Source organism: Convolutriloba macropyga, chromosome 12 (assembly GCF_964194025.1).
Source record: "Convolutriloba macropyga chromosome 12, txConMacr16.3, whole genome shotgun sequence".
NCBI classification, from domain to species: domain Eukaryota; kingdom Metazoa; phylum Xenacoelomorpha; order Acoela; family Convolutidae; genus Convolutriloba; species Convolutriloba macropyga.
In genome coordinates this window covers 15883995-15900093 of record NC_134479.1, presented here as the reverse complement: position 1 = coordinate 15900093, position 16099 = coordinate 15883995, and the positions used below count along the sequence as shown (strand labels likewise).

General features: G+C 36.9%; 1 protein-coding gene across 3 annotated transcripts in view; it reads left to right on the top strand.

Moving 5' to 3' along the window:
* LOC142350365 (uncharacterized) overlaps window positions 1–16099 on the top strand; it is a 92621-nt gene that overhangs the window by 69532 nt on the left and 6990 nt on the right. For 2 of the 3 annotated variants that reach the window (XM_075402208.1, XM_075402207.1), the window contains exon 4: window positions 15419–16056. The exons of the other annotated variant lie outside the window; for it this stretch is intronic. In XM_075402208.1, coding sequence (XP_075258323.1) covers window positions 15419–15606 — 188 coding nt within the window. In that variant the 3' untranslated portion in view covers window positions 15607–16056. Of the gene's footprint in view, window positions 1–15418; window positions 16057–16099 lie in introns of those variants that run through there. 3 annotated transcript variants of the gene reach the window in all.

The window sequence follows — 16099 nt, the reverse complement described above, 5'->3', positions numbered from 1 at the left end:
CAAGGCTCGTAATGCTGGACAGGTGCAAATTAACACCGTCGCTTTTCAATTTTGGGCTCACTTTTTACCATTAAAGTGCAAAATTAGTCTACTACAAGGTTTGCAAAGCAAATTGAAGCATCCAAATTTTTTAAAGGTGGCTTTTTCATCTCTGGAGCCATTTTTAGTTATCTGCATCTTTGGCAAATGATACATTTTTCTTTTTTGACCGTAAGGCAAATCTGACGCAAATAATGCAGATTGGTTGCTGAACAATTTTTCTGACTTGTTCAGTCCCTTAATGGTTGTTCCCTGGTGCTCGTTACGCAATAACTTTCGATAATTTGATGTTTACAATGTAACAAAATTGGACGCTTTATATGGATGACCTATTGATTTTTGCCTAATCTACTTTTGGCATGATTTAGTGCCTTTTGTCAATAAAAAGTGAAAACTGCAAAACTTTGCCGCCTTTTGAATTTACCCCTCAACCTTGAGAGATTTCATCTCTTCAGCAACTTTCTTGCTGAAGTAACATGAAGATGGTTACCTTGGCATTCCTTTTTCTCCAATGACAATTATTTTTGATGTTGGTTTCGTTTTACACAAAGCTCGCTGCACATATGCCATTGTGTTTACCAATCAATTGAAACGGCTGAATCGTTTTCCCTGAACAATTGGTTTTTTCTTCGGTTGTTGATATTAAAACCGTTTGTTCATTGAGTTCGTGTGAAGCAAATGGTATAGACACCTATTCAGGCCATCCATTGACTAGCTTCCTTGACCAGACCGGCCAAATGAGCCACTCTTATTCACTTAATTTCATCAACAGTGATGGCTCTTGTACCGATGGCGTCTGAAGTCTTGATACCGCTCACATGATTCCACTGTGAAACCTCAGCTTTCTCCAATATCTGGGCAACTCGATTCGCCACAAACACTTGTTGTTTGCGGTGATAGTTGTGGAGGACATTGCAGAACATTAGTTGAGCCTGTCCAAAAGCTACAAACTTGAATCTTTGATTCGTGTTCTTTTACTATCTTTTCCTTTAGTCTCACTGCCATGACTGCTGCCTATAGTTCCCAACATGGTATCAAAAATGTATGCATTGGTGCAAGTCTGCATTTTCCGACTACAATTGCAAAATGTGCTGAGTATTCTCTGGGCTGCGAGTGTAGATAAGCCACTGCACAAATTGTGTTTTCCGATACTTCAGCGAAGACATGAAGTTTCACTCTATTCTTAGCTGTGCTGAAAGATCTTCAACCGATGTTGGTTTCTGCAACTTCTGGAAGCTGGTGTTTTCGTTTCGGAAACTCCTCTTCTTATTATTTTTTATAAGAATTTTTTATCTTTTTGTTTTTTTTGGCTGGTCCCAATGTTGCCCATTTTTTGTTCATATGCTTCTTGAGGAATGTCGGTTGACTTGATGAAATTGTCCATGTAAACTTGTTTTTTTGTATTGCTTTTGCTGCAACTGGAGACTTGTCCTCGTTGTCGATCGCTACTTGCTTCAGAGCGTAGTTGGCAAGGGTTGGGAACTCTCTGCCCCAAAAACATGACGCTGATACTCATAAGTTTGCACATGTTTCTACATTTCTACTCGTCAAACGAGTCTGAGTCAGCTTTTATCTTGTACAGGAACTTGCACTTGCAGGAGCACTGATTGAATATCTGTGGTCAGGACTGTTGGTCCTTCTCAAAATCTGACTATTGTTCCGATCAATCCCTGTAGTAGATAGGGTCCGGCTAACAACTTTTCCTCTAGGCATACATCTTTGTATTTTGCTGCAGCGTTGCAAAAACGCCAAAAAATACCAGGCTTGTATACTTCAGAACTGTTTGGCAAATACCATTCCTTTCCGAAAGCTCATTTCCGAAAATGACACAAATCTTCTAAAATTTGGTCTCGTTGGAATCTTCGTTCCAGTGAGTAGAGCTGACCTAGCGTCAAGTTGTAGTTGTGCGGAATGTTGCGTTCTGGTTCACTCCACAGCGTGGCAACTTCATACCACTCACCTCAAATCTTTGTCTGGGTCTCTACTAACTTCTGAGATTGTTGCGCTCTCCTTAATTACAACATTTGTTTTAAAAGCGTAGATTTTAGTGCCCCACTATGATTGAACATTATCTGCCATGTTTGAGTCTTCTGAGAAGGAGAAAAGACCAATATTTTGTTCTGTTTTGCCCTTCATGGGCCCACTGACTACCCACCTGAATTCCGTCAGGACAAGCGACAGGTGAATTTCGTGTACCTATCTTGTTGTCTAATTCTTTCTGTAGCTCATAGGCATCTTGACGTAGATTGATGCCAATTTCCATCAAATTAGAACTTCAATTTGGAAGTTCAATCAAATAGCTGAAGCTTTGTTTCAGTTCTTTGTAGTCAAAGTTTGTGTTTCTCGATGAAATTGATGGTTGTACAAAATCCCTCGCGCGAGTGCATCTTTGACTGTATTCCTTTTATTCTTAGAGGAACTTTGTCGGTCTTCAAATCCTTTATTCCGTGTATGCCGGATAAATTTAGCGTAACCTACGTGTCTTGGGCTTGCATCTTCTTTGGAACGACTTAATCGATGAATGATGCCGTTGATTCTCTATCGAGGAAAACGTATGTGATCAGTCAATTACTTTACTCCGGATTGAGACGAGAACTATCTGAAGAAAGCTATTAACTTTGTTAATTTGATTTACTGTTGCAGCGCTTACGTTGACTGCGTGATTGCTCTCGTCCATTTGGTTTGCTGAGTGTAACAATAGTTTGCGTTTCTGGTAGATCCATTATGCCGCACGCACTGACAGTGCAACTTTTGATTGCTGATCTGTATCCCAGACCTCCATAACATAAGCGTTGTTTCCTCATGGCCACGTATCGGTTGTTATTATTCATTTTCTTCAATATTGGTCAGTCTAAAATTAGATGGGTGTCATCGGCAAGCAGACAAGAAACGCTTTGCGTTGGCTTCGTTTCTTTTACGTTGGAACTTGCACTGAAATGGGAAGTCTTCAGGAAAAGTTTTTCTCCTTTTGTCTTACGTCGGTCTTTTTTTTGCGGTCACCTTTAAACACTGAGAATCCTTCATGCAAGAAGTGCCATTCTTGATAACTCTTTTTCAAAAATTATTAGAGCAGGCCAGTTTTGGTCCTTGTCGTCAACATACAGCCATCAATTTTCTTTGAGTGTCTGTGCTAGCTTATCAACTGTCCGATACAACGTTGAACTTGATTGCAGATCAACAACTTGTTTGCGCTCTTTGAGCTGATTCACGAAAGAAGAGACAATAATAGAAGACTGAATCAGGCTTGCTGAGTCATGAAGCTTCACGTGATTTGCTTTTCGTAAGCTCTCGAGCTGCGCATCTATAATTACTTGCGGTCTTCGTATTTTTTTTCTAGAAGGCTTCAGGCAGCGCTCTAAAACTGTCTAGAATATCCAATTCCCGAGATTGCAGATTTTGCTTTGCCTGTTTGTAGCGCTTCGATTGGCTCATTTTCTATGAATCAGAAACAAACTTTTTTTTGTTGCGATAAAGATGATAGACCATTCATGCTACTCTTGTGGTTTTCCGTCATAACTATTCAACTCTGGCACACTAATATTGCTTGAATGTCCGATGGTTGTCCGCATACCTACTTTGTGCAAAACAGCTTTGTCTTAAACACTTCATAAGTGATCCTTAGAGATATTGAGACATCGTAGCCCACCTTCAACCCGTTTAGGGCTGACGCCAAAGCAGGTTTTTGGATAAATTGTTGTTTGTGTTTCCTCATCGTATTGGCCCACTCCGAGACATCTCTAGTATTTTTTGAATAATTTTAAAGGCGAACTCTCACGAACTTTTTTGACTCTGAACGTACATCATCCTTCTTCAATTCCGTGGTTTGCAATTTGCACACTGACTCCCGCTCTCATTTCCGAAGCTGATGCTGCATCTCAATTTCTTTCATTTGCATTTACAGTTCAATATTTCTCTCAAAATGTGTTGCAATTTTGTTTCGAATTCATTTTTGAAATCCCTCATCTTTTTTAACCAATCTTTCGTTTCGCTGTGGATGTTTCCTGATTGTTCTCTCAATATATCTTGATTATTCGTTTGTTTGTTTTGTGTAGCTGTATCCACTGACACGTCGCTTGTGTTGTCACTTACTTCTGAGAGATAACAATTTTGGTTTTTCGGCAATGATTCAAATTCTGACGGTTCTGCTTCAGACGCGAGAAAACTTGAATGATTTTGTTGATTTGACATATTTTTATATCCGGGATATACGTTAACCACTTTGTTTTCAAAAATTGAAAGTATCCTTCTCTCTCAACTTTTTGTTCTCTAGAGTTTTCTGGATAATGATCTGAGCTTTCTTGTCCCCAAGTTTTTGAAAGCTGGCGTCAAATTGCAGCATCTGCTGATAAATAAATAGTGTTGAGTTTGCTTCATCGAGCTTGGTTCTTGATGAGTTCAAAACCCTGTGGCTGTTTTTTTTTCTAGTGGTTTCTTAAATTGTTTTATTGACTTTCCAAATTGTCTAGACTCTGTGATTGAATTACTTTACCTCTGTGATTTGAAGCTGCGGTTTGTATCAGTAAAGATCAATTTTTTCTTGGGTTCAGTGAAATTTCACTGTTCAACGGCCGATGCGCTATGTCTAATTGACTTTGCGTTGTTTAATTACGATGTTACGTTTTTTTTATCGTCGACGTTGCTCAATTCTTTTCAGTGGTTCAAAATCTGTCCAGATGTTTTATTTTTGCCGTTTGCTTTTGTAATTCTTTGGTTTTGTTATAAGTCTTTGTTTTTTCAAAACCGAATTGGACTGGGACCCTACAGATCACACTCTATGTGTATACCTGATCAATCCGATAGAAAAACGAATCGATGACAAGTATATGCGTCCTTTTTTTTGCAAAAATGTTTCAATTTAAACTTATGATGGTTTTGCCTTTTTGTAAGTGCAAGTTGAAAAACCAGAAGCTGGGGTTGGTAGCAGTCGAACTGCAGCTCCAATACTTCATAGATACAACACACAATAACAGTAAACAAAAGGCTCAAAAATAGTTTCAAAACAAGATACAGTAAACATTAAAAAATTATCTTCGAGAGTCTTTAATACACAGGACTCAGTAAGAAACACTTTTTTAACTGCCCAACTCATTTTTATTTTACAATATTTTGCTTACGTATTTGAAGAAAGCCGTTTGCTCTGGCTAATACTGTTTCTACTGTATGTTACTTTGTTTTCTCCCCTCTTTCTCCATAACACTTGACTAGAACTGTACGAATAACTATAGCTACAAACGGGAATATTACCTTTACAAATGGACAACTAATGCAAAAGATTGTTCACTATCTCATTTTTTATGCTGATGCCATTTCCTACGCATGTTGTCAGAACTCAGCTTCAACAACAGTTAAATTATTGAGGACAATAACTCAAATTGATTTCAAAAGAAAGCGAAGTCCAATTTTGATGATTTCAAGGAGCATACAACAATATAGTAAAGGTACACAGAAATTATCCGAAATAGAGAATCTGACTGAAGGAAGCTGAAATGAAATATCATCGATTTACTTGAAAAATTAGAAATTCTATGTAAAGAAACAATTCACTCAAATAGTCCAGAAATAGTTATTTTCTTAAGCCAATGAAGATACAAAGGTTACTGAAAACAGTTGGATTGAAAACCTGGCGACTAATCATGATTGTCAAACTGAGCAATATTGAACTAAAGATACCAACCTTTGTATGGGTAAACTCAGGCTTCTGGCAATTAAATTTTAACGTTAAAATCAAAAATACAAAAAGCAACAACTTCTCGCAATCAGCAGAGCTTCGTATCGCCGATAATGGTCCTAAATTCACTCTCAAATCATCAAACGCTGAGTTCAGGTTTCTCAATTTGCGGATGACTTCGAACTATTAATAAAGGTAGTGCCCCAGTCAACTTATAGAGAACAAAGCACAGCCATCATTAGATAAACTCAAAAAGGAGTGTAATAGGCACCAAATCAAACTAAACTTCAACGAAAAGAAGTATATGCTATTCGAAAACACTTCCAAAAGTCAAAATTTAAGCCTGTGAATAAACGGAAAAAAAGGAAGAATGAAAATTTGTCAGTTTTTCAGAATGAAAATTACGCCACATCTAAAATAGAATTAACATCAGATCGTCCAGTTCAGACAGATCGTCCAGTTCTGGTAGTTAGAAAACCGGAAAATTGAAACTTTAGTTCACTTTGCTGAAAAATTTCTCGATTATGCCAATTTTTCTATATGCAAAAAAGATTTGGAAGGGGTGGTAATGCTTGACAGTTCGTAAAAATTGATTGACAGTTCGTGGCAACTAGACGTCAATGTTCATTTCTGGTATCTGCGCAGAAGATGTTGCCGATTATTTTCTTATGGGGCCCCAATTTTCTCTCCATATTTGAGAGATAAACTACAAGCTTAAGAGCCCTAAACACTTTAGTCGCTGTTGAGTAGCTGTAGTACACCCGATGAAATGGTATTTTTTTGATGATGCTGCTGGTATCAACCGACGATTATATCCAATATTGTTAACCTCCTCTGTCAATTGAGCCAGTTGAAATTGTACATTGCAGCACTGAGAAGCCAATTTTGAGTAATGATAGACAAATAATTTTGCACGACTACCTCATCTTGTTTTGAGCATGCGGATTTTTTTATCATATATTGAATGAACCCTATTAACTGGCTGAGGTGTTTGATATTTAGCAGCGTTATCTAATTTTGATTTTGGAAATATTGATGTTTTGTGAGTCCCCAGTGAAACAAAACTTGATACACGTTGCCATGTCATGCAAGATCTTGTTAACTCTTGCAAAACTTGAAATATCTTGCCAAGATCTTGATAGCCAAACATTTCTTGTACACCTTGATAAGATCTTGACAAGATCTTATCAGGACATGTCAAGAAATTTTGCTGGCATAACTTGATAAGATCTTGATAATTCTTGACACATAGAAAATTTTGTTTCTAAGTAACCCGGAGAGAGGTGGTGGAAATATGAACCGGGAATCCTGAGAAAAATTGGCAATGACTAGACAATCCAGACAAAAAATTAGCTGACTCGAAGCAGTGAGAATTAGCATCGCGTTATAATTAGCTATTAGTAGTGATAATTAACAAAAAACAATCACAAGGCACATCCATTTCAATGACAAAACACGAAATTAAATTATCAAGTAGAACTGCAGAATTGTTACTTTAATATCAGGCAATTACTTTTATTATTTCGTAGAAAAATATTTTGAAGTCGTTTGTCCTCTGCTCTCGATAATAGCAGTTAAAAGTATAGTGCCCAAACATGATTGTTCGATTTCTTTCTTCAATGTTAATTAATTCCAATCAATTTTCACTGCTCTGATTCTTCCACACCAAGTTTTATTTACTGCGCGGATTGGCTCTGCTCCATTATAATACTTTCCTATATGTATAATATGGCAAACAACAAAGGACCACAGTGGAAACAATTGCTAGCATTTGTAAAAGCGAGGGGCACTACTTCTGTAAAATAAATTAAGCGAAGATAACACCCTGAACTCACAGTTTAGCATTGGAGGGTAATACTATTGCCAACACAGAAATGGCAACATTGTTCCTAATTGTTTAATAAAAAACACTAGACGAGATTAGAGGCGTTTAGAGGTTAGAGGCGTTAGAGGCGTTAGACGCGTAATTAGTTTAGCAAAGCAGCAGTAGTCAAAATTTTGCATCATATATTCTCATAACAGGTAGAAAAAGGAAATCAGCAAAGCTAGCTTTAAACTGAAAATTTGTGAAATATTGAGCGCTCAAAAAAAAGAACAGATATCTAATTTTGACTTAGTTCAAAATATGAGACCACAAAGTAAAAAAGATCAATTTTTGTTTTCACATTGAAAATAAATTATGCAAATAGTCAAAACTCTATATCTTTAAACGGCCCGTTTTCGAAACTTTGAAGAGGTAAAAAGCTTTTGGTCTTGGGGAAATTCTTGGAAAAACCAAAGCACAGTAACAGACTCTTTTCTCGAAGCAAAAAAATCAGTTAAATCTGTTTAGAACTGACTACACGGCGTAAACAAAGACAAGTTGTCAGAAAATGAAAAAAAAACTGTCACTGTTAAGGCTAATTCTGAATGGTTTTACGGTTATGGGCAACAACATACTCGGATTCAGTCAATAAAATTTTCTTATTCTCGAATTAAGAGTCAAAACAGCTGCTCAACACCTATCAAACTAAGATTTGATTTAAAACCGAAATCGGAAAACGACAAATTAAATACAGCTAATAGTATCAAAAACAACCTCAAAAAATAATTTCCTGTTGCCGCGTTTTCATAAGTAGCATCCTTGAAATGCAATAAAAAGTGGCAGTGAATTGAAAAGCTACCTGGTGTTAGGTGGTAGAATTTGATCCGAGGATTTCTTTTATCTGGAATGGATTTCTTTAATCTCCTAGACAATAAATACACGGGCTCACATTTTTGGGTCACATTACACATTATCACAAATCAAAATCTGACATTAGCGAATCATACCAGGGCAGTTTCTGATTTTCACGGCTTACTTCGACTCACAATCCAGCTGAACCGAATCATAGTCCCAAAAAATCATGCTAGACGGCCCTTATTCGATTCATTAATCCGGGAAAATTTGAATCCTCGTCTTGCTAATTCCTTCTCATAGTCATGGGTCTTATACCGGCATTAAAGTTCACAAGAGCTGTCGTCTTTTCATCAACCTGCGATACGAATATATTATATATCACCTATCCGGGTGTATTATTGTCTGGATTTGTCTGATCATACGTAATTATTGTCTGGAACCGTCTGATTTTGAACGGGAACCTCGACTTGGCGACAAATCCTAAAAAAAGACAACGATAATATCAACTTTTCCTGCAATAATTATCGACGGTACCGACAAAAACGACGCTAATCGACAATACTACAAATCGAAGATACTACTATCGAAGATACTACAAAAATTAATCCTGACAGAAACGATGACAATCGACAGTACGTAAAAAACCGACGAAACTGACAAAAGGCGACTGTTTTGTAGCTAATTCTAAACACGGGATACCCAAAATCTATCAAGGATGGTCTTTTCATAACTCCAGACCTCGAATATAAGGAAATTAAGCAGTGTACTTTCAGTTACTCGAGTATAAGCAGTGTACTTTCCGTCGTAGGGCCTGTTGACCTACCGTCGCAAAATTTCGCATTTTCTGTTTCATCGCAACAGGTTTGCGCTCTTTTGTACAATTGCGCACAATTTCGCACAATTTCTTGCAAATTTGGTGCATACTTCAAAGAATTTCTGGAGTGTCGAGTCATGGTTGTTTTGTGTCTGGATCATCTGGCCAACACTTCCGCAACCTCATCCCGGATAGCACCATTTTAATTTTGTACATATGATGTTTTTTGCATCAAGTTGGTTTTGAACTTTTTTAATGAAGACTCTTTGCGTGTAAATCGTTTATTTCTGTTATTACAGAAATAAACGAATTATAGGTTTCATCGGCTAGCGGTCAAGAAACGCTTTGCGTTGGCTTCGTTTCTTTTATGTTGGAACTTGCACTGAAATGGGAAGTCTTCAGGAATTGTTTTTCTACTTTTGTCTTACGTCTGTCTTTTTTTACGGTCACCTTTAAACACTGAGAATCCTTTATGCAAGAAGTGCCATTCTTGATAACTCTTTTTCAAACATTATTAGAGCAGGCCGGTTTTGGTCCTTGTCGTCAACATAGAGCCATCAATTTTCTTTGAGTATCTGTGCCAGCTAGTCAACTGTCCGATACAACGTTGAACTTGATTGCAGATCAACAACTTGTTTGCGCTCTTTGAGCTGATTCACGAAAGAAGAGACAATAATAGAAGACTGAATCAGGCTTGCTGAGTCATGAAGCTTCACGTGATTTATTTTCGTAAGCTCTCGAGCTGCGCATCTATAATTACTTCCGGTCTTCGTATTTTTTTTCTAGAAGGCTTCAGGCAGCGCTGTAAAACTGTCTAGAATATCCCATTCCCGAGATTGCAGATTTTGTTTTTTTTCAAACTTTTTTCTTTGGTTGCGATAAAGATGATAGACCATTCATGCTACTCTTGTGGTTTTCCGTCATAACTATTCAAGTTCAACTTTGGCACACTAATACTGCTTGAATGTCCGATGGTTGTCCGCATACCTACTTTGTGCAAAACATCTTTGTCTTAAACACTTCATAAGTGATCCTTAGAATTGAGATATCGTAGCCCACCTTCAACCCGTTTAGGGCTGACGCCAAAGCAGGTTTTTGGATTAATTGTTGTTTGTGTTTTCCTCATCGTTTTGGCCCACTCCGAGACATCTCTAGTATTTTTTGAACAATTTTAAAGGCGAACTCTCACGAACTTTTTTGACTCTGAACGTACATCATCCTTCTTCAATTCCGTGGTTTGCAATTTGCACACTGACTCCCGCTCTCATTTCCGAAGCTGATGCTGCATCTCAATTTCTTTCATTTGCATTTACAGTTCAATAGTTCTCTCAAAATGTGTTGCAATCTTGTTTTGAATTCATTTTTGAAATCCCTCATCTTTTTTAATCAATCCTTCGTTTCGCTGTGGATGTTTCCTGATTGTTCTCTCTATATATCTTGATTATTCGTTTGTTTGTTTTGTGTAGCTGTGTCCACTGACACGTGGCTTGTGTTGTCACTTACTTCTGAGAGATAACAATTTTGGTTTTTTGGCAATGAATCAAATTCTGACGGTTCTGCTTCAAACGCGAGAAAACTTGAATGATTTTGTTGATTTGACATATTTTTATGTCCGGGGATATACGTTAACCACTTTGTTTTCAAAAGTTGAAAGTATCCTTCTCTCTCAACTTTTTGTTCTCTAGAGTTTTCTGGATAATGATCTGAGCTTTCTTGTCCCCAAGTTTTTGAAAGCTGGCGTCAAATTGCAGCATCTGCTGATAAATAAATAGTGTTGAGTTTGCTTCATCGAGCTTGGTTCTTGATGAGTTCAAAACCCTGTGGCTGTTTTTTTTTCTAGTGGTTTCTTAAATTGTTTTATTGACTTTCCTAATTGTCCAGACTCTGTGATTGAATTACTTTACCTCTGTGATTTGAAGCTGCGGTTTGTATCAGTAAAGATCAATTTTTTCTTGGGTTCAGTGAAATTTCACTGTTCAACGGCCGATGCGCTATGTCTAATTGACTTTGCGTTGTTTAATTACGATGTTACGTTTTTTTTGATCACACAATAACAGTAAACAAAAGGCTCAAAAATAGTTTCAAAACAAGATACAGTAAACATTAAAAAATTATCTTCGAGAATCTTTAATACACAGGACTCAGAAAGAAACACTTTTTTAACTGCCCAAGTCATTTTTATTTTACAATATTTTGCTTACGTATTTGAAGAAAGCCGTTTGCTCTGGCTAATACTGTTTCTACTGTATGTTACTTTGTTTTCTCCCCTCTTTCTCTATATCACTTGACTATAACTGTACGAGTAACTATAGCTACAAACGGGAATTTTACCTTGACAAATGGACAACAAATGCAAAAGATTTTATCAGTTTTGAAATTCTATGTAAAGAAACAATTCACTCAAATATTCCAGAAATAGTTTTTTTCTTAAGCCAATGAAGATAAAAAGGTTACTGAAAACATTTGGATTGAAAACCTGGCGACTAATCATGATTGTCAAACTGAGCAATATTGGACTAAAGAAACCAATCTTTGTATGGGTGAACTCAGGCTTCTGGCAATTAAATTTTAACGTTAAAATCAAAAATACAAGAAGCAACAATTTCTCGCACTCAGCAGAGCTTCGTATCGCCGATAATGATCCTAATTTCACTCTCAAATCATCAAACGCTGAGTTCAGGTTTCTCAATTTCCGGATGACTTCGAACTATTAACAAAGGTGGTGCTCAAGTCAACTTAGAGAACAAAGCACAGCCATCATTGGATAAACTCAAAAAGGAGTGTAATAGGCTCCAAATCAAACTAAACTTCAACGAAAAGAAGTATATGCTATTCGAAAACACTTCCAAAGGTCAAAATTTAAGTCTGTGAATAAACGGAAAAAAAGGAAGAAGTGAAAATTTGTCAGTTTTCCAGAATGAAAATTACGCCGCACCTAAAATAGAATTAACATTGTAAAAAAATGCAGCCACAAGAAACAGACAGATCGTCCAGTTCTGGTAGTTAGAAAACCGGAACATTGAAACATTAGTTCACTTTGCTGAAAAATTTCTCGATAATGCCAATTTTTCTATATGCAAAAAAGATTTGGAAGGGGTGGCAATGCTTGACAGTTCGTAAAAATTGATTGACAGTTCGTGGCAACTAGTCGTCAATGTTCATTTCTGGTATCTGCGCAGAAGATGTTGCCGGTTATTTTCTTATGGGGCCCCAATTTGCTCTCCATATTTGAGAGATAAACTATAAGCTTGAGAGCCCTAAACACTTTAGTCGCTGTTGAGTAGCTGTAGTAGACCCGATGAAATGGTATTTTTTTTGATGATGCTGCTGGTATCAACCGACGATTATATCCAATATTGTTAACCTTCTCTGTCAATTGAGCCAGTTGAAGTTGTACATTGCAGTACTCAGAAGCCAATTTTGAGTAATGATAGACAAATAATGTTGCAAGACTACCTCATCTTGTTTTGAGCATGCGGAATTTTTATCATATATTGAATGAACCCTATTAACTGGTTGATGTGTTTGATATTTAGCAGCGTTATCTAATTTTGTTTTTGGAAATATTGATGTTTTGTGAATTCCCAGTGAAACGAAACTTGATACACGTTGCCATGTCATGCAAGATCTTGTTAACTCTTGCAAAACTTGAAATATCTTGCCAAGATCTTGATAGCCAAACATTTCTTGGACACCTTGATAAAATCTTGACAAGATCTTATCAAGACATGTCAGGAAATTTTGTTGGCATAACTTGATAGGATCTTGATAATTCTTGACACATAGAAAATTTTGTTTCTAAGTAACCCGGAGAGAGGTGGTGGAAATATGAACCGGGAATCCAGAGAAAAATTGGCAATGACCAGACAATCCAGACAAAAAATTAGCTGACTCGAAGTCGTGAGAATTAGCATCGCGTTATAATAAGCTATTAGTAGTGATAATTAACAAAAAACAATCACAAGGCACATCCATTTCAATGACAAAACACGAAATTAAATTATCAAGTAGAACTGCAGAATTGTTACTTTAATATCAGGCGATTACTTTTATTATTTCGTAGAAAAATATTTTGAAGTCGTTTGTCCTCTGCTCTCGCTAATTGCAGTTAAAAATATAGTGCCCAAACATGATTGTTCGATTTCTTTCTTCAATGTTAATTAATTCCAATCACTTTTCACTGCTCTGATTTTTCCACACCAAATTTTATTTACTGCGAGGATTGGCTCTGCTCCGTTATAATACTTTCATATATGTATAATATGACAAACAACAAAGGACCACAGTGGAAACAATTGCTAGCATTTGTAAAAGCGAGGGTCACTACTTCTGCAAAATAAATTAAGCGAAGATAACACCCTGAATTCACAGTTTAGCATTGGAGGGTAATACTATTGCCAACACAGAAATGGCAACATTGTGCCTAATTGTTTAATAAATAACACTAGACGAGATTAGAGGCGTTATGAGATTAGAGGCGTTAGAGGCGTTAGCCGCGTAATTAGTGTAGCAAAGCTGCAGTAGTCAAAATTTTGCATCATATATTCTCATAACAGGTAGAAAAGGGAAATCAGCAAAGTTAGCTTTAAACTGAAAATTTGTGAAATATTGAGCGCTCAAATAAAAGAACAGATATCGAATTTTGACTTAGCTCAGAATATTAGACCGCAAAGTAAAAAAGATCAATTTTTGTTTTCACATTGAAAATAAATTATGCAAATAGTCAAAACTCTATATCTTTAAACGGCCCGTTTTCGCAACTTTGAAGAGGTAAAAAGCGTTTGGTCTTGGGGAAATTCTTGAAAAAACCAAAGCACAGTCACAGACTCTTTTCTCGAAGCAAAAAAAATCAGTTAAATCTGTTTACAACTGCCTAGACGGCCTAAACAAAGACAAGTTGTCAGAAAATGAATAAAACTGTCACTGTTAAGGCTAATTCTGAATGGTTTTACGGTTATGGGCAACAACATACTCGGATTCAACCATCGAAAATTTCTCATTTTCTCGAATTAAGAGTCCAAACAGCTGCTCAACACCTATCAATCTAACATTTAATCTAAGACCGAAATCGGAAAACGACAAACTAATATAGCTAATAGCATCAAAAACAACCTCAAAAAAATTGTTTACCTGTTGCCGCGTTTCAAAAGTAGCATCCTTGAAATGCAATAAAAAGTGGCAGTGAATTGAAAAGCTACCCGGTGTTAGGTGGTAGAATATGATCCGAGGATTTCTTTTATCTGGAGTGGGTTTTTTTTTATCTCCCAGACAATAAATACACGGGGTCACATTTTTGGGTCACATTATTTCAAATCAAAATCTGACATTAGGGAATCATACCAGCGCAGCGTCTGATTTTCACGGCTTACTTCGACTCGCAATCCGGCTGAGCCGAATCATAGTCCCAAAAAATCTTGCTAGACTGCCCTTATTCGATTCATTAATCCGGGAAAATTTGAATCCTCGTCTTGCTAATTCCTTCTCATAGTCATGGGCCTGATACCGGGCATTAAAGTTCACAAGAGCTGTCTTCTTTTCATCAGCCTGCGATACGAATATATTATATATCACCTATCCGGGTGTATTATTGTCTGGATTTGTCTGATCATACGTAATTATTGTCTGGAACCGTCTGATTTTGAACGGGAACCTCGACTTGGCGACAAATCCTAAAAAAAGGCAACGATAATATCAACTTTTCCTGCAATAATTATCGACGGTACCGACAAAAACGACGCTAATCGACAGATACTACAAAAATTAATCCTGACAGAAACGATGACAATCGACAGTACGTAAAAAACCGACGAAACTGACAAAAGGCGACTGTTTTGTAGCTATTTCTTAACACGGGATACCCAATATCTATCAAGGATGGTCTTTTAACTCCATGCCTCGAATATAAGGAAATTGCAGTGTACTTTCCGTCGTAGGGCCTGTTGACCTGCCGTGGCAAAATTTCGCACTTTCTGTTTCGTCGGAACAGGTTTGCGCTATTTCGTACAATTGCGCACAATTTCGCACAATTTTGCGCAAATTCGATTCATACTTCAATGACTTTCTGGAGTGTCGAGTCATGGCTGTTTTGTGTCTGGATCATCTGGTTCATACCTCCGCAACCTCACCCCGGGTGGCACCATTTTAATTTTGTACAATGATGTTTTTTTTAATCAAGTTGGTTTTGGGCTTTTTTCATGAAGACTCTTTGCGTGCAATTTGTTTATTTCTGTTATAACAGACAGAAACAAACAGAAAACGGAAACGCATGTAAACCTCACAGTAGAGGCTAGTGGAGTGATAGAAAAATGTATCTCAACTGAAGAGGAAGCCCTTGAAACAATTAGAGAGCTGCCAGCGCTACTGAGCAGACAACAAATAACTCTTTCGTTGAAGCTGTTGCCCATATCAATGGTGCTACACAATTAGTACAGTATGGATAATTTTGTAGTAAGAAAACAAACTTTTCAATAACACAAGTGACCAAAACTACAAGTAAGTAATGGGAAATGAAATCGAAAACCAAGATGGCGTACGCTTGTGTATTGAACATAAAAGATGCACTTTCTGATATTCAATATTAATAATTTCACTCCGTTTTATCACTTCAACTAAGACTGATTTTGACATGTTATGATTTTTGATATCTAATTATCATAAACACCAAGGTTGTTGTATCTGTCGATACCAATTTTTGCTAACTTATGTCATTATTTCACATTATGTCGCTCTATGGGCGTTTCGATTAGCTCAACTCAATTGATTATATATGATTCTACTTCTTTTCACTCCTATTCATTTAACCCCAATTTATTCACCCCTCTATCATTTAACCCCTCCATCATTTAACCCCTCTATCATTTCACCCCTCTATCATTTCATCCCGCCAATTAGCAGTCCACATTAAAGGCGTGTTTTGTCA